This window comes from Suncus etruscus, chromosome 14, assembly GCF_024139225.1.
Source record: "Suncus etruscus isolate mSunEtr1 chromosome 14, mSunEtr1.pri.cur, whole genome shotgun sequence".
NCBI classification, from domain to species: Eukaryota; Metazoa; Chordata; class Mammalia; order Eulipotyphla; family Soricidae; genus Suncus; species Suncus etruscus.
In genome coordinates this window covers 89,657,955-89,682,556 of record NC_064861.1, presented here as the reverse complement: position 1 = coordinate 89,682,556, position 24,602 = coordinate 89,657,955, and the positions used below count along the sequence as shown (strand labels likewise).

At 52.7% G+C, this 24,602-nt stretch overlaps 1 protein-coding gene across 1 annotated transcript in view; it reads left to right on the top strand.

Annotated features, from left to right (window-relative positions):
- EML2 (EMAP like 2) overlaps positions 1 to 22,250 on the top strand; it is a 28,245-nt gene extending 5,995 nt beyond the window's left edge. The window contains exons 5-22 of the mRNA XM_049787244.1: positions 203 to 231; positions 735 to 864; positions 5,119 to 5,268; positions 6,093 to 6,162; positions 6,266 to 6,376; positions 7,643 to 7,738; positions 8,305 to 8,439; positions 10,021 to 10,120; positions 11,420 to 11,574; positions 11,700 to 11,825; positions 15,479 to 15,610; positions 17,306 to 17,373; positions 17,585 to 17,673; positions 17,836 to 17,933; positions 18,474 to 18,561; positions 19,412 to 19,507; positions 19,946 to 20,076; positions 21,840 to 22,250. Coding sequence (XP_049643201.1) covers positions 203 to 231; positions 735 to 864; positions 5,119 to 5,268; positions 6,093 to 6,162; positions 6,266 to 6,376; positions 7,643 to 7,738; positions 8,305 to 8,439; positions 10,021 to 10,120; positions 11,420 to 11,574; positions 11,700 to 11,825; positions 15,479 to 15,610; positions 17,306 to 17,373; positions 17,585 to 17,673; positions 17,836 to 17,933; positions 18,474 to 18,561; positions 19,412 to 19,507; positions 19,946 to 20,076; positions 21,840 to 21,965 — 1,930 coding nt within the window. The 3' untranslated portion in view covers positions 21,966 to 22,250. The remainder of the gene's footprint in view (positions 1 to 202; positions 232 to 734; positions 865 to 5,118; positions 5,269 to 6,092; positions 6,163 to 6,265; positions 6,377 to 7,642; positions 7,739 to 8,304; positions 8,440 to 10,020; positions 10,121 to 11,419; positions 11,575 to 11,699; positions 11,826 to 15,478; positions 15,611 to 17,305; positions 17,374 to 17,584; positions 17,674 to 17,835; positions 17,934 to 18,473; positions 18,562 to 19,411; positions 19,508 to 19,945; positions 20,077 to 21,839) is intronic.
- Positions 22,251 to 24,602: the final 2,352 nt, after the last annotated feature.

Below are 24,602 nucleotides of genomic sequence, written 5' to 3'. Positions count from 1 at the left end.
TCAACCGAGCAAGCACACGGCCTGCAGAGGGGCGGCGCTCAGCCCCTGGCACCCGAATTCTTCCTCCGAGACCCTCACCCCTCCATCCCGGGGCGGGGTGGGAGTGGGGGGCAGCGTGGCTGTCCCTTTGCTGCAAACCCTGCTAATTCAGGTATTTCTTTTATTCTGCTTTTGCTCTTGGTCTGGATTGCCTCCGGGACAGCAAAACCAAAGAAGTTATGTTCAGTCTGGGTAAGTTTTGGGGAGCCTGGATGAAGGGGGGTTGGGGAAGCGGGAGAGAAAGGCCAGAGCTCCAGGTTGGATGTTTATCTCACTTGGCCTCTCCCCCACCCTCTGTAGTTCAGAAAAGGCTGGAGAGATAGCACAGCAGGGAGGGCCTTTGCACAAGGGTTCCATCGGCTGCACCCTCTAAGTCCCCCACAACCTAGGCACTGCTATGATTCCTGAGCGAAGAGCCAGGAGTGACCCCAGAGCATTGGCCCTAAAACAAAACAAAAAGTGAAACTTGAGCATGGAGAGGTAGCTCAGAAGGCTGGGGGTCATGCACATGGGACCCCAAGTTCAGCCCCTTCATACCCTATACCCCTGCTGGCTGTTATAGCCTTAAGTATTCCTGGGAGCTGCCTCCTCCACCTCCCCAAAAAAGAAAGAAATCAGCCTGAGTGGGTGAGGAAGTAGGAAGGGGGCCCGCTAGTGTTGGCTCCTCACATCTGGAGACTGGGGGTGCCCTGCAGAGGATGGCGCTGTGAAAATGTTCCTGCGGGGCCGCCCGGTGCCTATGCTGATCCCTGATGAACTAGCACCCACATACAGCCTGGACACCCGCTCGGAGCTTCCTGCCAGCAAGTTCAAGCTGGACTGGGTGTATCCTTCCTTTTATCTCCCTCCTTTATCTCCAGTGCTCTGCAGGGTGAGGGGGGCATGCGGGGGGGGGGGGTCTACAGCTGGGCCGGCACATGCAAGTCATGTGCCTCCCCCATCCCCAACCTCCCCATCCCAACCCTCATTGCTTTCACCCGTCCTTTTCCCTTCTTCCAGCTTACTGTGGTCTCACGGGGGAGCCTGGGGTCAGGATGGACAGAGAATTGTTTGTTTTCATTTTTTAATTTTGGGGCCACAGCCAATGGTGCTCAGGGGTTACTCCTGGCTCTGCACTCAAAAATTACTCCTGCAGACTCAGGGGACTCTAGAGGATATGGGGGTTGAACCGGGTTCAGCTGCATGCAAGGCAAATGCCTTCCCCTACTGTGCTTTTGCTCAGGTCCCAGATTAGGGGGTTTTCTGAAGGTGCCTTTGCTGTGTTTTTGTTTTGTTTTGTTTTGTTTGTGAATCACACCCGGCAGCGCTCAGGGGTTACTCCTGGCTATACACTCAGAAATCGCTCCTGGCAGTCTGGGGGGACCATATGGGATGCCGGGATTTGAACCAATGACCTTCTGCATGCAAGGCAAATAAATGCCTTACCCGCATGCTATCTCTCCGGCCCTGCCTTTGCTGGTTTTTTAAAAATGGTTTAGGTTGGGGCCGGAGAGATAGCATGGAGGTAAGGCGTTTGCCTCTCATGCAAAAGGTCATCGGTTCGAATCCCGGCGTCCCATATGGTCCCCCGTGCTCGCCAGGAGTGACTTCTGAGCATGGAGCTAGGAGTAACTCCTGAGCACTGCCGGGTGAGACCCAAAAACCAAAAAAAAAAAAAAAATGGTTTAGGTTGGGGCCAGAGCAGTGGTGCAAGTTGTAGGGCGTCTGCCTTGCACGCGCTAACCTAGGATGGACTGCAGTTCGATCCCCCGGCGTCCCATATGGTCCCCCAAGCCAGGATCGACTTCTGAATGCATAGCCAGGAGTAATCCCTACACCAGGTTTGCCCCCCCAATATGGTTTATGCTGTTTATGCCCTCCACAATTCCTCTGAGCACTGACCCCGCTTCCCCAAAAGGGAAAGACTGTGACTGGGGAGATAACTGAGAGGGTTGGGTGCCTGTAATTGGTCCCCAACATCACATGGTTTCCTGCCCCCTCCTCAGCTGGAAAGAAAAGGAAAAGAAAGTAGGGAGCAGGTGGCACTGATGAGGCAAGTGGGGAGATCAGTAAGGCTGGAGCCATAGGTCAGCAGTAGGACATTTGCCTTGCATGTGCCTGACATGAGTTTGATCCCTGGCATCCCATATGGTCCCCAGAGCCTGCCAGAAGTGATTCCTGAGTGCAGAGCAAAGAGTAACTCCTGAGCACCCTTGGCTGTGGCCACAAAAAAAAAAAAAAACCATAACCAAAACCAAAAAACAAAAAACACCTGTCTCTGTCAGCCAGAGGGCAAAAAAAGAAAAAAAAACCAACAACTCAGGGAAATTTGTTTTTCTGTAAGAACAGGACAGGTAGGAGAAGATCTCCTGGGGAGGCTCCCAAGAATGTTCTGGAATGAGGATATTCTGTTAAATTAACCTGTCTACAAGGCCTATGTGACCAGAGTTTGATTTTGGGTTTTTTGAGGTGGGGTGGGGGGAATGTCATGGTCAGTGTTCAGGGTTTTAGCTTACTCCTTACTCTGTGCTCAGGGATCTGGAACTCTAAGGACCAGATAGAATCGGGGTTGGCTGCATGCAAGGCAGGTGTCCTCCTCACTGTGCCATCTCTGCCCCTTGGAGAAACAAAAGCTAGTTCTGGCTGAGATCCTGCTCTTTCAGTGTGAGGAAAACTGGGTGAGACCAAACCTGCCTCTCCTGCTGCTTTCTGGGACGCTACCTATCTCCTTGTTGCTCCATGGCCCAGTTACCCCTTGTATAAAAGGTTCCTGGGGCCGGAGCAGTGGCACAAGCAGTAGGGCATTTGCCTTGTATGCGCTGACCCAGGACAGACTGTGGTTTGATCCTCTGGCCTCCCATATGGTCCCCTAAGCCTGGAGCGATTTCTGAGCGCAGAGCCAGGAGTAACTGCTGTGCATTACCGGGTGTGGCCCCCCCCAAAAAAGTGCCAAACTCATTTTATATTCTTACACGTAGGGCGGAAGAAATTGCAATTTAAGAAGTCCTTTTTTTTTTTACTGTTGTTCTTTTTTTTTTTTTTTTTTTTTTTTGCGGTTTTTGGGTCACACCCAGCAGTGCTCAGGGGTTATTCCTGGCTCCATGCTCAGAAATTGCTCCTGGCAGGCACGGGGGACCATATGGGACGCTGGGATTCGAACCGATGACCTTCTGCATGAAAGGCAAGCGCCTTACCTCCATGCTATCTCTCCAGCCCCTTTACTGTTGTTCTTGGGCCACACCCAGCAATGCTCAAGGGTTACTCCTGGTTCTGAGCCAGGAACTATTCCTGGCAGGGCTTGGAACACCATATGGGATGCCAGGATCCTACCCAGGTCAGCCACACCCTACCCACTGGACTATCTCTCCTGCATTTGAGAAGACTTTTTTTTTACAAGCAGTGGCCTGTCCCTGAGTTTTCTTAACCCTGCAGGTTAAGTAAGCAGCTCTGTTTTCTGGAGAGTATATTGAGGCCAGCAGAGGGGTGAGAGCACTGTTGTAGGGAGTCTACATATGAAACCAGAACCCAGAGCCTGGGCTCAGGTCTTTGTTCCCCCAGTCTCTAGGGTCCTTGGCCATTTGGCATAGCCATGGTACCTTGCCCAGGACAGGGCAGGGCTAGTGACCCTAGGGTGGCCTTCTTAAAAACCCAGAGCTTTGGGCCAGAGAGAGTATGGAGGTAGGGCATTTGCCTTGCATGCAGAAGGCCTGTGGTTTGAATCCCAGCATCCCATATATTCCCTGATCCTCCAGGAGCGATTTTTGAGCATAGAGCCAGGAGTAACCCCTGAGCGCTGCCGGGTGTAACACCCCCCTCCCCCCCAAAAAAGAAAAGAAACCCAGAGCCTCCAGGAGGCGGTAAGACAGATGCCTGCTGGTTCCATCAGGTACAATGCAGCTGGGACTTCCGGGTCAGCTGGTCTCCAGATTATTGTCTCCAAGGTGACCCAGGGTGGAGCCATTTCCAAGGGAACATTTGTTCAGTGTTTTTTTGTTTTCTTGTTTGCTTTGTTTTGTTTTGGGGGGGCCACACCCTGTGTTGCTCAGGACTTTCTCCCGGCTCTGCACTCTGGGTTTACTCCTGATGGTGCTCGGGGTACCCTCTGGGATTGAATCCTGGTTGGCAAGGCAAACGCTGCCCCTTGAGCTATGGCTCCAGCTCCTAATGTTCTTGCTTGGACCACACCTGGCAGTGCTCTACCTCCCAATATGTTCTTTTTGGGGGCCACACCCATGATGCTCAGGGGTTACTTTTGGCTATGCACTCAGAAATCGCTCCTGGCTTGGGGAACCATATACGGCGCCAGGGGATTGAACCAAGGTCAGTCCTAGGTTAGTTCATGCAAGGCAAACGGCCTACCACTTGTGCCACCACTCCGGCCCCTTGTTTTTGTTGTTTTTGACCCACATCCAGTGGTGGTCAGGAAATCACTCCTGACAGTACCTGGGGGAGCCTATGGGATGTCGGTGTCGAACCCAGGTCAGCCACAGGCCAGGCAAGTGCCCTCCCCACTGTACTATCACTCTGGCCTCTCGGAAGCTACTCTTGGCTTTGTGCTCTCAGGGGTTCACTTCTGGGGGTGCTCAGGGGATGCTATGTGGTGCTGGCAAGTGGCCATGTGCAAGGCAAGTGGCCCCCCACCACAGCTTTCTCTGTGGTTCTCCACACCCTTATGATCTGTCCTTGAGCTCAATTTCATCTCAAAGACACCTTTGTCAAAACAGCTGACATTGAAAAGTGCCAGAGTTATTATTTTGGGTTTTATTTGTCTGTTTTCTGGGGGGAAGGAGGGCACACCCAGTGTCACTCAGGTGTTACTCCTGGCTCTGCACTCAGAAATCGCTTTGAGCAGGCCTGGGGACCGTATGGGATGCCAGGGATCAAACCTGGGTCTGTCCTGGGTTGGCCATGTACAAGGCAAACACCCTACTGCTGTACTATCACTCCAGTCCCAGAGGTTAATATTTTGGGTTGGCAGGGGGTGGACATCACTCATCCCCACCTGGAGAGACCAGAAGCAGGTCCCTAGGTCTCCTGAGCTCAGTGGCGGGGGGGTGGTTGCTGCTCCCCAAACTCCTTAACCAGCCTGGGCGTGCCCAGCTATGGCTACCGGGGCCGTGACTGCCGTGCCAACCTCTACCTGCTGCCCACGGGCGAGATTGTGTACTTCGTGGCCTCCGTGGCTGTGCTGTACAATGTGGAAGAGCAGCGACAGCGGCACTACCTGGGACACAATGATGACATCAAATGGTAAGGCCTGTTGGACTCTCAAGCCTGGCACGCCTCATCGCTTGGGGGACCCCCAGCGTGAGTGGCCCGTCTAGGGTGACCTGAATCAAGGCGCGGGAAGTGTACGTGGATTTGATTACAGATCGCCAGTGAACTTACTCGCACGCCTGGAATCTGAAAGTTAGGCCTGGGGTGCCAAGGATGGGGTGGCAGATCCCCAAAAGCCTCTATGTGTTTCTGATCCCTCTTGGGAGGTTTCAGATCTGTTCCCCATACCCCTAACTCCATCCACCCTAGATATCTGAGTCAGAGACTACCAAGTGTGTGTTTTTTGTTTGTTTTGAGGCAATGCTCCCATCTCTGAGTTATGGGGGGAGACCAGGGTGTCACTCCCAGTGGTGTTTCTGGGGGAATCATTTGATTTCTTTTCTTTTTTTTTTTTGTTTTTGGTTTTGGTTTTTGGGCCACACCCGGCATTGCTCAGGGGTTACTCCTGGCTGTCTGCTCAGAAATAGCACCTGGCAGGCACAGGGGACCATATGGGACACCGGGATTCGAACCAACCACCTTTGGTCCTGGATCGGCTGTTTGCAAGGCAAACGCCACTGTGCTATCTCTCTGGGCCCATCATTTGATTTCTTGCATGTAAAGCATGTAAATCCCTCAGTCCATTGAACTGTCATATCTCGGACTCTGGGCCTGAGCCTTGCTTCTGACGCAGGGGACCCACTAAATAACTGCTTGTCAACTCATTCAGTCAGTCTGGACAGTGACCCGGGCTATGTCCAGGGGTCCCTGAGCCCCCTTCTTCTGACATCCTCCCATCTGTTGCCCTCTCTCCTCAGCCTGGCTGTCCACCCAGACATGGTCACCATCGCCACTGGCCAGGTGGCCGGCACCACTAAGGAGGGGAAGGTAACAGTGGGGTGACCCCGAGGCAGGACTGGGAAATGGGGGGGGGGGGTACCAGGGGGTGGGGTGCTCAGGTCTCAGGTAACTGATGTCTCTTTTTCTACAGCCGCTGCCACCCCACGTGCGCATCTGGGACTCAGTTTCTCTCTCTACCTTACATGTGCTGGGCCTGGGGGTGTTTGACCGGGCTGTGTGCTGCGTGGGCTTTTCCAAATCGGTAAGCCCGCCCCTGCCCCATTCTGCCCCCAATCAGGAGCAAGCAGCGCACCTTACACCCGCCCTCTTGTTGATATCACACCTGGAGACCACGCCCCCATAACAATCCCCTCCCAATCAGAAGCAAGCAGCACACCTTAACACCCGCCTTCTTGGGTTGGAGGCTCCTCCCTCTTGGTGACATACACGTGGAGGCCACGCCCCATACATATCCACTCCCCAATCAGGAGCAAGCAGAGCACCTTACGCAGCCCTTTGGGCTGTAGGCCACGCCCTCACTGTGATGTCATCTGGAGAGGTCATGCCTCCTCCCCAGTTGCATTCCAGGAGCTGGGACTGGATCCTACGCATTGGTGGCCTCACAGTCCTGCTTTGTTTGACCTTGGATGTGTCCTCGCATTTCTGATTTGCAGCCAGGCTGCTGGGTGTCCTTCTAGGCCCGTGGGTGCCTGTAGATTGCTCTCCCTTGGCCCATCTCCCTTCCTGAGGCTCTTGGAGGCCTGGTAGGCCCAGGGTTTGCCCTCTGGCCCATCCCTGTGCCAGGGCACTTGGCAGGGGGGCACAGTTGGCAGGTACCAGCGAGATAAGTATAGCAGAGGCAAGTAAGCCCTTAGGAATTTGTAGAGCAATTTGCCATGCCGGCAACAGCCTGGTGTGATTGGCGGACCTGCTGTTTTTCTATTCCTAGTTTACATTTTTATCCAGAGTTTACCCAAGTATCGTCTGCAAAGGATTAACAAAGTGAAAACAACCCATCCACCCACACTGATTTTTCAAAAGCCTCTCCTGAGATCTCAGGAGACGTTTGAGAGCTTATTTTTTGGGGAGAAAGCAATTTATTTGTCAAGGTGTGTAGGTGGAGGGAGCCTTGTAAACTCATAATCATTCACTGATGTTTCACAGAAGACTTAACAAACCCACACTGTTATGTGGATATAACAAATTCAGCTTTATTATTTGGGGGGAGGTTGGTGGGTGGGTTCACGCCCGATGGTGCTCAAGGCTTACTCCTGGCTCTGCATGCAAGGATTACTCCTAACAGGGTTCAGGGGTTCTGATGGGATGCTTTGGGGTTGAACCCGAGTTTGCTGCGTGTTAGGCAGGCGCCCTCCCCTTTGTCATATCACTTCAGCCTTTAGAGTATATTTTAGGATATTTCATGTGATGTGAACCAGGGCTTTGAAAGTCTCCAAGCAGGCCTGAGTGGGGAGGTGCTGGGATGAAGTCTTCCCCTTACACCCCCTTTTCTCCCTTCTTCTCTCCCTAGAATGGAGGGAACCTGCTCTGTGCTGTGGACGAATCCAACGATCACATGCTCTCCGTGTGGGACTGGGCCAAGGAGACCAAACTGGTGGATGCCAAGGTGGGGCGATCATTTGCACCGTTTGTCTCTGGGGTGCCTCTGTGGGGAATGGCAGACTTGTAGGGGTTAGCTTAGAATTAGATCAACCTATGAGCATGTTCCGACTTTGCCTTCTTGGAAGTCATGTGATGTGGGGTGAGTGGCTTGCTGACTCTGAGCCTCAGCGGGGTCACCGGACCATGCTAGTAGTGGGATAATATCTTATGGACTTGGAAGTTGGGGTGCAGAGTGGGTGGGCCTGAGGTGACAGCTGGCAGGACGGCTGCTGACTTCTCATCTCGAGATGACCTGAACTCACATCTCTGGTTCTTACATGGATGGAAAAGGTCAAGAAGTTGCCCTCTTTGAGCCTCCTTTCTCTGACCCATGTAGCTTGAAGGAACTTCATGTCTTGGGGCATTCTGGAGGTTCACTGTTGGGGTATGACTGCATCTTCTTCCTGTTCCTCTACTGAAGTTTTCCCCCAGAGAAAAGATAAAGACACAGGCAACTGTGCCCAGCCCTCTGGCTGGTCCACAGATGGGGTTCAGAGCTTGTGATCCCCAATGGCCTCTCCTCTTTCTCAGTGTTCCAACGAGGCTGTGCTAGTGGCCACCTTCCACCCTACCGACCCCGCGATGCTCATCACCTGCGGGAAATCCCACATCTACTTCTGGAACCTGGAGGGAGGCAGTCTGAGTAAGAGGCAAGGCCTGTTTGAGGTGAGTGTCCCAAGGGTGGGGACAGGCTGGGGCCCCCAAAGAGAGCAGTGTGGGGACACCCAGATCAGCCGGGGAGATTGAGGTACTGAGGTGTTCCCTGCTCAAGGGGAGATCAACACTGCGCTCTGAGGATGGAGCTCTGAAAGGGTTTGAAGACTCAAGAACTCAGGAGCATTTGGGAGGCCATAGAGTGAGGTGGTGCTGGCCTAGTGGTGCCTGCAAAGTAAATGGATGGTGGCCAGGATTTGGGATCAACAGTGAAGAAGCTGGAAGGCAGGAGTGGAAGGGATAGAACAGCGGGAGGGCCTTTACCTTGAACACAGTCAACCTGGGTTCGATCCCCAGCATCCAATAGGGTCCCTCAGAGCACTGCCAGAAATGATATATATATATTTTTTTTTGGTTTTTGGGTCACACCCAGCAGCACTCAGGGCTACTCCTGGCTCTACGCTCAGAAATCACCCCTGGCAGGCTAGGGGGACCATATGGGATGCCAGGATTCGAACCACCGTCCTTCTGCACGCAAGGCAAACGCCTTACCTCCATGCTATCTCTCCGGCCCCCAGGAATGATTCTTAAGTGCAGAGCCAGGAGTAATCCCTGTGCACTGTCAGGTGTGGTCCAAAAACAAAACCAAAAAGAGCCAGAAATGGAGGGCGTGGGGGGAAAGTTACAGGGACCTTGCTGACACAGCTTCTCTGACTCTGGTGCAATTTGAGGCTCACAAGAACACCAGAATAACACAGATGGATGGTTTCTGTTTTTTTGGTTTTTTTGGTTTTGGGTCTCACCTGGCAGCACTCAGGGGTTACTCCTGGCTCTACACTCAGAAATCGCTCTTGGCAGGCTCGAGGGATCATATAGGATGCCGGTATTCGAACCACCGCCCTTCTGCATGCAAAGCAAATGCCTTACCTCTATGCTATCTCTCTGGCCCCCTTGGGATTATTTGATTTTTGGCCACACCTGCCGGTACTCAATAGTTATTCCTGGCTCAGCACTTTAGGAATCACTCTTGGAGAGCTTAGGGGTCCCTATTGGATGCTGGGGATCAAATCCAGGTCAGCCACATGCAAGGCAAATGCCCTCCCCACTGCCTGTCATTCCGGACCCACAGATGGACATCAGAGATATTCCTGGAGGGGGTGTCGATTGGGGTACTGGACACAGTCTTTGGAGAGGGGAAATGCCAAGAACAGGGGCAGAGGGAGATGGAGCTATAGCACAATGGGTAGGGCATTTGCCTTGCACATGGCCCAGGTTTGATCCCTGGCATCCCATATGGTCCCCTGAGCTTACCAGGAGATTTCTGAGTGCAGAGCCAGGAGTAACCCTTGAGTGCCACTGGGTGTGGCCCACCAAAAAAAAGGAACAGGCAGAGAGAGGGAGAGACTGTGGGAAAAAAAGTCAGGGAGGACAGGAAGGAGGAGGAGGCAAGAGTGACCAGAGATAGTGTATTGGAGATGGAAACTCCCCTTACCTACCCAAGCATACAGGAGAGACCCCCAGACAGAATTCCCGGGATGGGTGAGCCTGGGGGCTACCTGGTTGCCTGACTCCCTAACACTCCTCTTCCCTCAGAAACACGAGAAACCCAAGTATGTGCTGTGTGTGGCCTTTCTGGAGGGTGGCGATGTGGCCACTGGGGACTCGGGAGGGAACCTCTACGTCTGGGGCAAAGGTCAGTGACATGCTGCTCATTTGACACCCATCTTTGTCTTCCCAAAAACCCTTTGACTGTGCGTATCTGTTTCCGGCCTGGTCTATGTGGGCTGTTTGTGTACAGCAGCTCAATTCTAACATCCCATCCAGAGAATTGCTCCCAGGTTCCCTCCACCATGTCTTTCTAGGGTGGGGACAAGTGTGGCCTCAGATGAATAGGTTTACCCAGTGTCATGGGTGTTGAGAGATGAATGGGTGGGTGGGTTGGTGGGTTGATGGGTGGATGGATGATGGACGATGGACGGATAGGTGAATAAATGGATGGCTAGATTGATGGGTTAGTGGATGGATGGATAGTAGGTTAGTGAGTTGATGGGTGGGTAGATGGATAGATGGATAAGTGAATAAGTGGGTTGATGGGTTGGTGGATAGGTGAATAGGTGGGTGGCTGGGTTGATGTGTTTGTGGGTTGGTGGATGAGTTGATGGAAGGATAAAAAATAGATGAATGGGGCCCGGAGAGATAGCACAGCGGCATTTGCCTTGCAAGCAGCCGATCTAGGACCAAAGGTGGTTGGTTCGAATCCTGGTGTCCCATATGATCCCCCATGCCTGCCAGGAGCTATTTCTGAGCAGACAGCCAGGAGTAACCCCTGAGCACCGCCGGGTGTGGCACAAAAACAAAAACAAAAACAAAACAAAAATAGATGAATGGACGGGTGGATGTATGGATGGCTAAGTGAATGGGTGGCTGGGTTGATGGGTTTGTGGGTAGGTGGATAGGTAAGTGAATGGATGAACGGACAAGTGGGTAGATAGATGGGTGGATGGATGGATGGACAGATGGATAGATGGATGGAGGATGAATGGATGGATGGATAGGTGAGTAGGTGGGTGAATTGATGGTTTTGTGGATGGATGAATGGATGGATGGGTGGTTGGATAAATGGGTGTGGGTGATGGGTGGAGATAGAGAGATGGGTGAATGAAAGCATGTGTGGGTGGTGGACAGATGAATGGATCGACATGTAGGTCTGTATGTGTTTGAATAGATGGATGCATGGTTGGATGGGTAGATGACTAGGTGTATGTTTGGATGAACAGACAGATATATGGGTGGATGGGTGGTAGGTAGGTAAGGGGTGGAACAATGTTAATTCAGGTGGCTTACTGAGTGGATAGTTGGGTATTTGAGTAGAGACGGTGGGTGGAGGGACAGTGGTGACCAATGGTGTGTCAGCCTGAGAGTTGCAGCTGCCTTCAGGGCTGGGTTCAGAAGAGATGTCCTCATGCCAGCTCTTGCCTCTGGCTCCCTGCAGGTGGGAACCGCATCACCCATGCCATGGTGGGTGCGCACGATGGTGGTGTGTTCGGGCTCTGCGCCCTGCGGGACGGGACGCTGGTGTCCGGTGGGGGCCGTGATCGGCGGGTGGTCCTGTGGGGGTCAGACTACAGCAAGCTGCAGGAGGTAGAGGTAAGAGATGGGGAAGGCCCTGGGAAGGGAGGAGAGAACCCCTGGCGGCTGGCCCATCTCTTCCCACCACCTGCCCTTGTGTTCTGCCCTCAGCTGCCCACCTCTCTCCTCTCTGGCCCACGCAGGTTCCCGAGGACTTCGGCCCTGTGCGCACCGTGGCGGAGGGCCGGGGAGACACGCTGTACGTGGGCACCACCCGCAACTCCATCCTGCACGGCTCTGCACACCTGGGCTTCTCCCTGGTGGTCCAGGTGAGCGTCTGCCATGCACCTGCCTGACCCCCACACCCATCCTCCTCCTCCTCCTCCTCCCGCACACCATGTACCATCCTTCCCCCAGTATCCTCCCTCTTCCTCTCCCATCCCCACTCCTTCCATTTCCAACTCCACCAGGCACACACCCTTCCCTTCTCATTACCAGCTCCTGCTCCATGGCTCACCCCTCATCTAAACCCAACCCCCCAGAACCTGATCCCCCAAAAGTCCCCCTGGGTCTGCACTGACACCCGAGTTCGAACAGTGCTGCCCTTGCAGGCTGCTCAGTCCTTCTCCCTGGCTGTGGAGACCTGGCAGTTTCATGACCCAAACACCAGACCAAGCTCTTGGAAGGACACACCCATTGCAGGACCACGCCCTCCAAACGACACGCCCACAACATGGCCACACCACACAATGGCAATTCCTTTGCCACGCCCACATCATGGCCACACCCCTGTGTCGTGGCCACGCCCTCCGATCAGGTTCAAAGGCCTTCTGGGCTCTGCCTTCTTTTCTCCCTTCACCTCCAGACTCCCCACTTCTGCCCCCTCAAGTGCCAAAAGCCCCACCACTCCCACTCTACCCCTACTCTGGGGTCCTAGAGGTGATTCAAGGGCATCAAGGATCCACAGGGGAAAGAGCCCAGGAGCTGGCTTAATGGCTTAAGATTTCACCCAGGACCAAAGTGAGGTCCTGAGCTCTACCCTGGGACTGTCTGCGTGGCTTCCCCCCACCCCCCACCGCCCCAGGTCCTTTTCTCCCTGGTAATGGGGAGAAGAGTTCCACTGCAGACTAGTGCAGTAAGTCTGCTGGGGCCCCTCACAGCTCTGCCCGCTCGGTGTGTGAGGACCAGGGCTTGGAAAGGGTCTGCACACCTTGAGGAGGGTTCCCAGTGCAGCCTATACCCCGTGCTTCCCTTGTTCATTGGCTGCACCCCTTTTCCTTACAACAGGCACCCTGTAATCCTTGCTGGGCTGCCCAGTTAAGGCTCACATGGGCATGAGGGAGGCTCTGCGCCCCATCCCCAGCTCTAGAACTTGAGATCCTGTCTCTGCCCCCAGTTTCCAAGACTAGCCGGTTTTCCTGGGACCCAAGAAGTGGGGGTGAACAGAAATAGTGGGTAGAATGTTTGCTTGTACACAGCCACCCCCCATTCTATTTCCGGCAGCCCACTTGGTTCACTGAGCCCTGCCAGGAGTGATTCTTGAGTGCAGAGCCAGGAGTAACTCCTGAGCTCAGCCAGGTGTGGCCCCAAAGCAAAACAGAACCAAAAAAAAAAAAAATCTTGAAGAACCTAATTAGATTTCAGTATTTTATAATATTAAAAATACTGGAGGTGCAGAGATAGCACAGCAGTTGGGTGATTGCCTTGCGTGCAGCCTATCTGGGACAGACCCAAGTTTGATCCCCAGCATCCCATATGATCCTCTGAGCCTGCCAGGAGTGCCTTCTGAGCAAAGAGCCAGGAGTAACCCCTGAGCGCTGCCGGGTATAACCCAAAAACAAAAACAAAAAAACATACTTGGGGGAGGGGAGAGAGATAGTACAAAGGGTGGGGCATTTGCCTTGCATATGGCCAACCCAGGTTTGATCTCCATCATCCAGCATATGGTCCCCCGAGCACCTCTAGGAATGACTTCTGAGCTCAGAGCAGGAGTAACAACCCCTCAGTACCACCAGGCGTGGCCCAAAAATGAAAGAAAGCAAAAAAACTGGGAGCAAGAGTAGTAGTGGGTAGGGTGCTTGCCTTGCATGGGTCAGATGTAGGTTCGATCTCCGGCATCCCATACAGTCTCCTGAGCACTGCCAGGAACAATTTTTTTTTTGGGGGGGGGTTTGGGCCACACCCGGCGGTGCTCAAGGCTTACTCCTGGCTTTCTGCTCAGAAATAGCTCCTGGCAGGCTCCGGGGACCATATGGGACATCGGGATTTGAACCAACCACCTTTGGTCCTGGATCAGCTGCTTGCGAGGCAAACACCGCTGTGCTATCTCTCCGGGCCCCAGGAACAATTCTTGACTGGCAGAGCCAGGAGTAAGCCCAGGGCCTGAGAGATAGCATGGAGGTAGGGCATTTGCCTTGCATGCAGAAGGACGGTGGTTCGAATCCCAGCATCTCATATGGTCCCCCAAGCCTGCCAGGAGTGATTTCTGAATGTAGAGCTAGGAGTAACCCCTGAGTGCTGCCAGGTGTGACCCAAAAACCACTCAACCAACCAACCAAACAAACAGGAGTAAGCCCAGAGCACTGTGACAAAAAAAAAAAAAAAAAAAAGGAGGAAAAAAGAAGACTGGGCAGAGAGTTAACTCAGCATGTATGTAAGTGGGTTCACTGAGTTAGAAGTAACCCCCAAACACTGCTGCAAGTAACCCAAAAACTAATAGAAAAACGAGAAAATGATGTTAAATTTACCTTTGGGAGGGGGGTCATGCCTGGCTCTGCCCTTAGGAATCATTCCTGATGGTGCTCAGGAGACCAAATGGATTTTTGTTTTTGGGCCACACCCAGCAGTGTTCAGGGGTTACTCTTATCTTTGCACTCAGAAATCGCTCCTGGCAGGCTCAGGGGACCTTATGGAATGCCGGGAACCAAACCTGGGTCCATCCTGGGACAGCTGTTTGCTAGGCAAACACTCTGCCACAGTGCTATTGCTCCAGCCCCTGGGGGACCAAATTGGATGCCAGAGATTGAATCCTGGGATCAGCCAATTGCAAGGCAAATGCCTTTCCCACTGGACCAGGAAATGATATTAACTTTTATGCTAATATAAATGACTGTTACCTATTTGTGGTTATTATTGTACTAGGGTATTGCAGGGGCAAGGCCATATCAGATTAGGGTTTCCATTTGGCATGGTGTTTGGGATCCTAGCAGTGTTAAGGAGCAAACTCAGGGCTCTTGCATGCAAAGGAAGTTCTCCAGGCCTTTGCACATTCTGGCCTAATCTGAGGGGGGCAGGAAGTGTATCAATGTACTTGTCTGGGGCTGGAGATAGATCCGGGGCCCTGCTCAGACAAGGCCCAGCTCTGTGTTCACCCCCATCTGTGGGTCCCTTCTCTGTCATCCTCAAACATTGCTGGAAATGTTTTCTTTGTGTGTTTTGTTGTTGGGCCATACCAGGAAGTGCTCAGGGCTTACTCCTGGCTCTGTGCTCAGGGATCACTCCTGGCAGGGTTCAGGGGACCATAAGAAGTGCCGGGGATTGAAATTAAATTGGCTGCGTTGTGAGGCAGGCGCCTTCCCCACACTGTACTATTGCTTAGCCCCACTTTTCCAGCATCCAAATGAGCCCAGCAGAACCACATGATGGTAGACAGCGATCGCCCCATTTGGGGGAAAGGTCAGACCAAGTTGCCCAAGTTAGGCTTCCACACTCAGTGCTGGCCTGAGAATCCACACATCTTTGGGGGTACCTTCTGGTTTCCCAGGCCCAGCTGAGACCCCACCCATACCCCACTGACACTCGCCTCCCACTGCACTCGGCCAGCAGCCATCAGGGCTGGGAAGCCTGGAATTCCCTTTAGGGGTTTCTCCAGGCCCTGTGCTGCCATCTTGCTAGGCAAGACCAGCCCTGATCTCGTCTCTGGCCTTGGCAGTGAGCCACGAAGGCCAGACTGGGTACCAAAGCCACTGTGTCCTTTCCGTAGGGCCATGTGGAGGAGCTGTGGGGTCTGGCCACACACCCCAGCCAGACACTGTTTGTGACCTGCGGGCAGGACAAGCTAGTGCATCTGTGGAGCGCAGAGACCCACCAGCCCCGCTGGAGTCGGAGCATCGAGGTTTGGTGTCAAGGGTGGAGAAAGGGAAGGGCCACACCCATCTTGCTGAAGCTCCCCATCTTAAGCCATAGCATGTCGCACCCTGGTTTTCTTTCTTTCTTTTTATTTATTTATTTATTTATTTATTTATTTATTTATTTATTTATTTATTTATGTATGTATGTATGTATGTATTTTGTTTTTTGGGCCACACTCAGGGGTTATTCCTGGCTACACGCTCAGAAATTGCCCCTGGCTTGGGGGCACCATATGGGACACCAGGGAATTGAACCGTGGTCCTTTCCTTGATTAGCGCTTGCAAGGCAGACACCTTACTTCTAGCGCCACCATGCAGGCCCCTCTTTTTATTTTTTTAACTTTATTGATTGAATGATTGATTCATTGGTTTTTGGGCCACACCCAGCAGCATTCTGGGGTTAACTCCTGGCTCTGCACTCAGAAATTGCCCCTGGCAGGCTGGGAGACCATATGGGATGCCAGGAATCGAACCGGGTCCCTCCCGGGTCAGCTGCCTGCAAGGCAGAGGCCCTATTGATAGCTGTGTTATTGCTCCAGCCCCTTCTTTCTTTTTTTTCTTTTTTATTTGGTGGTGCATGGTAACAGGGTTCGAACCCAGAGTATCACACATGCCACAAATCTACTCCAAGGTTTTATCTCCAGACCACTCCCAGTGTATTTGGGGTGTGTGTGTCTTTTTTTTGGTCACACCCAAGCAGTGGTCAGAGGCTGCTCCTTGCTCTCTTCTTAGGGATTGTTCCTGAAGGTGCTTGGGAGAGCCTGGAGTGCAGGGATTGGACTGAAGACTCCTGCATGTAAAATCTGTCCTCAGCCTCTGAACTATCAGGCTTCCTGGCTTTGGTTTTCAAGAGGGGGGTGTTGGGGCTATACCAAGCTATGCCCAGGGATCACTCCTGGTGGTGCTCATTGAGCCAAGTGGGGTGTAGGAGATTGACAGGGTGCACGGTAAGCACCCTGCTGTACAATTGCTCCCACCCTCCAATAGTTTTCATCTCTAGAACACAATTTAAGGACTATTTTTTGTTTTGTTTTGTGTTTTGGGCCTCACTCGGCAGCACTCAGGGGTTACTTCCAGGCTCTGTATTCAGAAATCACTCCTGGCAGGCTTGGGGATGTCATATGGGATATGACATCCCATATGGGATGTCAGGGTTAAACCTGGATCAGCCACATGCAAGGCAAAACCCAACCAGCTTTGCTATTGTGTCAGCCCTTAAACTTAAGGAAGTTTTGGAATAAATGCAGAGAAATATGGAATAGGAAAAAAGAAGACCCAGGAGCCAGAGACCATCCAGTTGTTAGGGTGCTTGCCTTACAGACAGCTGGTCCTGATTTGATCCCCAGCCCTGCATGGAGTCCCCAGAGCACTGGGACGGAGTGACCCTGAATCCCCTGAGCACTGCCACAAAAGACCATGCCCACCCTTTCAAAAATTTTAAAGAGAAATAAATAGGGCCCAGACACCCCCTGAACTAAGTTGAGGCCTTCAACCTGCCAAGTTAACAGTCCACCAGTGAGCCCCAGGGCTCATTGACATGCGCAAGGGAAGGAATTGCTTTCCAGGGTCTGGGGCCCTGGGTTCCAGGAGGGTGGCTGGAGGGGGCTGCGTGTGAGTGGGTTCTGAGGCTGGGGAACACAGGTGTAGGGGCTCAGCTCGCCTCTCCTTCCCCTCCGCAGGACCCTGCCCGCTCCGCAGGCTTCCACCCCAGTGGAGCAGTCCTGGCTGTGGGCACTGTGACTGGCAGGTAAAGTGGAGGAGGGCATATGGGGAGGGCCACTGTCTGCCCAGGATTTGCCCCCTACCCCAGCCTCTTGCAGCCCTCCCTCAATGCATCAAGACCCCTCATTAGGCCCAGCTGTTTCCCAGGCCTTATCCCGGGGGGGGGGGGGGCGGCGGGGGATCAGCTCTCTTCCTTGGGGTCCTCCCTCTCAGTCGACACCCCTGTCTTCTTAAAGATGGATGCTACTGGACACGGAGACGCACGACCTGGTGTCCATCCACACGGACGGCAACGAGCAGATCTCAGTGGTCAGCTTCTCTCCAGGTAAGAGGTGGGGGGAGCCCTGGAGTCCCCCCTCTGATAGACCCCTGGAGAGCCCCCAAGCTGCGGGGTTGGGCGTGGGGCTAGTGGGGGACTAGTGGGGGACTGAGATCTGCGTGGAGGGGGCGGAGCCTGGGCACCTCCTCATGCCCCTCCCTCCCCCAGACGGGGCGTACCTGGCCGTGGGCTCCCACGACAACTTGGTGTACGTGTACTCGGTGGACCAGGGTGGCCGCAAGGTCAGCCGCCTGGGCAAGTGCTCGGTGAGTGGGCCGTGGCCCTCAGCCCGCGCCGCCGCCCCACCCGGGCAAGGGGAGCAGCTTTAACCGCTTTTCTACTCAAGGGCTCATGGCTTCCAGGCGCATCCCTGAAATCCACCTGCTGGACTCGGCCCCGCTCACCTGTCAAACCTAGCCCCGCCCCTCATGTGACCTCGCCCCTTACGTTGGTTGGACGCGCTCCTTCTGTAGCCCCGCCCCTCACGTTAGACACGCCCCTTTGTGTGGCCCAGCCCCTTTGCCTCGAAGCTCCGCCCACCTATTTATACCCTCCCCTGTGTTCTAAGCCCTCTGTATGGCCCCGCCCCTCGCAGTCTGGCCCCGCCCCTGGAGTCTGGCCCCGCCCCCGCGCTCCAGAGGCCTGTCCATCTCTTCCTTTCCCACCTCCTCCTGTCCATCCCTTACCTCTGTATTTTTGTTTTTGTTTTTGCCTTTGCCTTTGGCCCAATTTGGTCTGATTGCGCCCTGCCACACACACACACACATACCCAACTCCAGCTCTGACCTCATTCTCTCTCCCTGCAGGGCCATTCCAGTTTTATCACTCACCTGGACTGGGCTCGAGACAGTAGCTGCTTTGTCACCAACTCCGGGGACTATGAAATTCTGTACTGTGAGTTCTGCAGGCCCTGTGGGAATTTCTCTTGGGGGTGCCCTCCTTTCGCTCTGCATTCAGGGGTGTCTTTTAGTTAGGTTTCCTTTTGTTCTGCGAGCAGAGGCGGGTGGGGAGGACCGAGGAGTGTCTGAAGTTCTATCTCTAGAGATCAGGTTTAGCACTTTTGCTTTTTACTTCTTTTTTTTGGGGGGGAGGGTCACACCTGATGGCACTCAGGGGTTACTCCTGGCTATATGCTCAGAAATTGCTCCTGGCTTGGGGGACCAAATGAGATGCTGGGATTTGAACCATGGTCTGCCCTACTGCTGTGCTATCTCTTTGGCCCCATACTTCTTTTTTTAATTTATTTTTTGCTTTTGTATTTTTATTTTTGGTTCACACCCATCACCTCTCAGGGGTCACTCCTGGCTCTGGCAGTTATTCCTGGTAGACTCAAAGAGCCATATGAGATGTCTGGGATTGAACCCAGGTTGGCTTCATGCAAGGCAAACATCATCTCTCTGTGCTGTTGCTCCAGCTCCCTCCTCTTTGGTTTTTGGCCTCTCCAGCTGACTGTGCTAGAGGACTCTGCCAGCTCTCTGTGGTGTTCCAGACACCATGCAGTGCTCAGAGTCACACCCCAGACGCCCTCACACACTCTAGCCCTGTGAACCATCTTGCCCCTCACTGATCTGGAGTGAGATTTTTCTCCCTAGCAGACCATGTTCTACCCTTTCCTGGCAGGGTGGATGGGGGTGCAGGTTTCCAAATCGATGCTCTGGCTTGGATGAACACCCCTAGCTTCCACCATCCTCAGATAGTCTAAGGCCTACCATGCCCTGAACTGTCACCCTATGTTCCACTGCAGGGGATCCGGCCACTTGTAAGCAGATCACCAGTGCCGATGCCGTGAGGAACATGGACTGGGCCACGGCGACTTGTGTCCTGGGGTTTGGGGTGCTTGGTAAGTAAGTGCTGGGGATAGGAATACCAAGGAACTCTGGGTTTCCCGGTAATTTGACGCTTCATCGATGAACCCAATGCCTGTGCAAGAAGAAAGGGAATAACGTTAGGGTGTTGAAATAAAATGCCACCTGATGTTTATTTGGAGGCTGTGTTTGGAGATGCTCAGGGCTGACTCTTGCACTCTGGAATCGCTCTTTGAAAACTTGGGGACCCTAGGGATCCCCAGGTGTGTGTGTGTGAAGCTTGGGTTGACTGTGTGCAAGGCAAGCACCCTCCCTGCAGTCCTATTGCTCTGGCTCATAAACTTTTTATGTGGGGTTGGAGCTTGACCCTAGGCCACTCTCCTGAAAGACCTAACTGCCACCACCAAACCATCGCTCCCCACTAGCCCTACCCCCCACCCCCACTCCTCTCACCTCCTCCTTGTTGCCCACAGGGATCTGGTCTGAGGGAGCGGATGGAACTGATCTCAACGCCGTGGCTCGCTCCCACGATGGCAAGTTGCTGGCTTCAGCTGACGACTTTGGCAAAGTCCACCTGTTCAGCTATCCCTGCTGTCAGCCTCGAGTGAGCCTTTGGGGGCGCTGGCAATAACTAGTTACATTGGGGGGCGGGACTGTCTGTACAAGGTGGGCAACTGGTCTTTTTTGCTGTTTTGCGGGCCACACCTGGCAGTGCTCAGGAGTTACTCCTGGTTCTGCCTTCAGAAATTACTCCTAGCAGAGCTCAAGGGACCATATAGGATGTCGGGGATCAAACCTGGGTTGGCTGTGTGCAAGGCAAACACCCTTTCTACCCATTATACTGTCACTCCAGCCCCCCATAGTTTTTTCTTTTGTTTTGTTTTTGGGTCACACCTGGCAGCGCTCAGGGGTTCCTCCTGGATTTACTCAGAAATCGCTCCTGGCAGGCTCAGGGACCATATGGGATGCCGGGATTCAAACCACTGTCCTGCATGCAAGGCAAATGCCCTACCTCCAGGCAATCTCTCTGCCCCACCCCCACTCCCATAGTCTATTTTAACTGGAATTTGTTCTGTTTCAGTGCTGAAGCTTTGAAGGCCTTTAAGATTTTTTTTGTGTGTGTGTGTGGTTTTTGTGGTTTTTGGGTCATACCCGGCAGTGCTCAGGGGTTACTCCTGGCTGTCTGCTCAGAAATAGCTCCTGGCAGGCACGGGGGACCATATGGGACGCCGGGATTTGAACTGGTGACCTCCTGCATGAAAGGCAAATGCCTTACCTCCATGCTATCTCTCCGGCCCCGGCCTTTAAGATTTTGGGTTCCTAAAAAAAAAATATTATGTTCCTGCCTGCCTTTTTTTTTTTTTTTTTAATTTTGGGTTACACCCGGTGCTACTTAGGGGTCACTCCTGGCTCTGCACTCAGAAATTACTCCTAGAGGCTCAGGGGACCTTATGGAATGCCAGGAATTGAACTTGGGTCCACCGCATGCAAAGTAAATGCCCTCCCCACTGTGTTATCACTCTGGCCCTCCTGTCTCCATTTTTTTGATTTGTTTTGTTTTGCTTGGGGTGAAACTCTGTGATGCTCAGAGGCTATTCCCAGCTCAAAAGTTGTCCCTAGGGGTGCTTAAAAGAGCCTGCAAAGCTGGAGATTGAACCCAAGTTTGTCTCCCATGTGCATAGCATATGTTGAGCTTTCCCTTGTTTGGTTTTGTTTTTGTTGTTTTTTGTTTGTATTTTTGCGGGGCCACATCCAGTAGCACTCAGGGGTTACTCCTGGCTCTGCACTCAGAAATCGCTCCTGGCAGGCTCAGGGGATCATGTGGGATGCCGGGAATCAAATCCAGGTCTGTCCTGGGTTGGCAGTGTGCAAGGCAAATCCCCTACCGCTGTGCTATCTCTCCAGCCCTCCCTTGTTTCATCCATCATCAGTTCAGGTGTTTGGGTATTTTGTTTTTGTTTTTGGGTCACATCCAGCAGTGCTCAGGGGTTCCTCCTGGCTCTGCTCTCAGAAATCATTTCTGGCAGGCTAAAGGGACCATATGGGATACCGGGATTCAAACCACCGAACATCAGTATGCAAGGCAAATGCCTTACCTCCATGCTATCTCTCCAGCCCCTGGGTGTTTGGTTTTTTATTTTGTGGCCATGCCCTGTGATGCTCAGGGATTACTCCTGGCTCTGCTCTCAGAAATCATTCCTGGCAGGGGTTTCATATGGGATGCTTCAGTAGAACCCCAGTTGGCCATATGCAAGGAAAACTCCCTACCCACTGTGCTATCTCTTCGGCCTGAATCACTTTTTTTTGAGCTGGGCATTGCGGCAGGAAATGAGGTAGAGGATGATTTTTCTTTTCCTTCTTTCCCAGGCTCTCAGTCACAAATATGGTGGACACAGCAGCCACGTGACCAACGTGGCCTTCCTATGGGATGACAGCATGGCCCTCACCACGGGGGGCAAAGACACCAGCGTGCTTCAGTGGCGGGTAGTGTGAGGTGCAGGGGGGCGCCACAGCAGGTGACAGCGCCGCCGGAGTTCTATTTTCGGGAGATGTCTATTGCCGAGTAGAGTAATTAATATATACCCAGAGTATGTCTATAGCAGAGAAGGTTATGGGGGCGGGAGGGCAGATGGACAGACAGAAGTCTCTATTTATCGGGTGGGAAACAAGGGGCACAGTGCTTTGGGGAAATCATCCGGGCATTTGTTTTCGGGGGTGTTTTTTAAGTTTCTTCTTTTGTATCATCCAGAAATAAAGACCACATGCACTGAGATAGTATCAGGGCTCCGGAGTATGTCTGTGTGTCTGGGTAAATGGGGGAACCATGATTGCTTAGTTGGTTGGATTTTTGTTTTCTGGTGGAAGGTTTGGTTCTACACATCCCATGGGTATTCAGGGGACCAGGCGGTACCAGGGATCCAATGTGAACCTCCTACAAGGAAATTTTGCACTTAGCCCTTTGCACTGTCTCTGGCCCCTTAAAACGTGGGTAGTTGGGGCTGGAGAGATAGCATGGAGGTAAGGCGTTTGCCTTGCATGCAGAAGGACGGTGGTTTGAGTTCCTGCCAGGAGCGATTTCTGAGCACAGAGTCAGGAGTAACCCCTGAGCCCCACTGAGGTGTGGCCTGAAAACCAAAAAAATAAAAAAGTTAAAAAGAAGACCTGGGAAGTGGGTCCGTGGGAGATCAAATACCTGACATGTACAAAGCCTGGGATTTCATGTGTGCTTGCACACACAGGAGCAGTATTTTATTGGGGGCTGAGATACAATTTTACATGTGAGAAGCCTGGGTTGGACCCTCGGTACCTTATATTCCCTTGAACAACCCCAAACACTAGGCGGGAAGTACCCTGAACACCGCAGGTGGGAGAGAAATAATAAAGAATATTTACACCATAAAACCATAAATTTAGGGGCCCGGAGAGATAGCACAGCGGCGTTTGCCTTGCAAGCAGCTGATCCAGGACCAAAGGTGGTTGGTTCGAATCCCGGTATCCCATATGGTCCCCCGTGCCTGCCAGGAGCTATTTCTGAGCAGACAGCCAGGAGTAACCCCTGAGCATCGCGGGGTGTGGCCCAAAAACCAAAAAAAAAAAAAAAAAAAAAAAAACACCATAAATTTAGGGCGGGAGAGATAGCATGGAGGCAAGACATTTGCCTTGCATGCAGAAGAATGGTGGTTGGAATCCCGGCATCCATATGGTTCCCCGAGCCTGCCAGGAGCAATTTCTGAGTGTAGAGCCAGGAGTAACCCCTGAGCGCTGCCGGGTGTGACCCAAAAATAAAAAAAAAAAAAATACCATAAATGTTTTGTTTTGTTTTGTTTTGTTTTGTTTTGTTTTGTTTTTTATTTAGAACATCACTCACTTGTGTTTCCTTTCTGGTGTCAACTACAGAGATGGTTTTTGGGGTATCATTTTGGGTTGTCATTTCATGAGGGACATATCAAACCCTAATAGAGGGAAATTTTGGCTACTGAAACCTGCAAAATTCCCTTTGACTAGACAGATGGGGAGGCCCCCCTGGGATGGGGAGTGGCGTGTGGTTCCCAGGACTGATCATGGGGCCTCTTGTACCCCTGACCTATCGTTTCAACCTTTGATCTTTCCTTCCTCCATTTTATTTTATTGGGGGGAGACACCCAGGGTGCTCAGGTTAAGTTTTTCCTGGCTCTGCAGTCAGGGGCTATTCCTGATGGTCCTCGGGGGACCTTATGGGATGCTGAGGATAGAACTCAGGTCCGCCATGTGCAAGGCAAATGCACTCCCCTCTGTACTATCAGTCCAGCCACATCTTTTGATACCCCTATTTTTTTTTTTTTTTGGTTGTGCTCAGGAATTACTCCTGATGGGGCTCAGGGACCATATGGAATGCTGGGGATTGAACATGGCTGGGCCACATACAAAGCAACAGCCAACCCTGCTGTGCTATTATGCTGGTGCTTTCTTCCTTTTGTAGCAGATCTTCTGCCATTGTGACCTTCCTTTTCCTGTGCCATCTCATTCGCCTGGGTCTTTGGACCTGCTGTTCCCTTCCTGTAGCATTTCCCTTGTCTGAGCCTCACAGACTTGAAGAACCAATTAGCCAGAAGCACCCAGAAACCATCTATTTTCAGACTCCCAAGTGTGAGAGTCAGATATCTACAGCTGTAGGGTCCACACCGCCTTTCCTGGGGGCAGGAAAGGCAGAACATTGGGGAGACCGCTTGTCCTGCACACAGCCAACCCGAGTTCATTCCCCTGCATCGCCTCTGGTCCCCAAGCACTGCTAGGAGTGTCCCCTAAGCACATCAGGTGTGTCCCCCAAACAAAACCTTTCCAGATCTAGTATTCTGGCCTTTCCCTTTTGCCCATAGCTGGGAAAAGGGGGGAGGGGGGTGGTGTTTAAAGCACTGGCGCTCTGTCGCCCTCTTCTGCCCAACTTTGGATCTGCCCAGGAGAAAATGCCTAGAAAATTCCACAAGCATCTTGTGGGTGATGCTACAAGGTTTCCCCAGGGCAACTCTGGATTTTCTCCTCCTGTTCTGAAATCCAAGAAACTTCCTGGTGGAGGAGACCGAGCCACCATCAACAGGGTCTTACAAAATCTCCTCTGCCTTCTGTTTGGCTTTGCCCAGAAAGATACTGGGG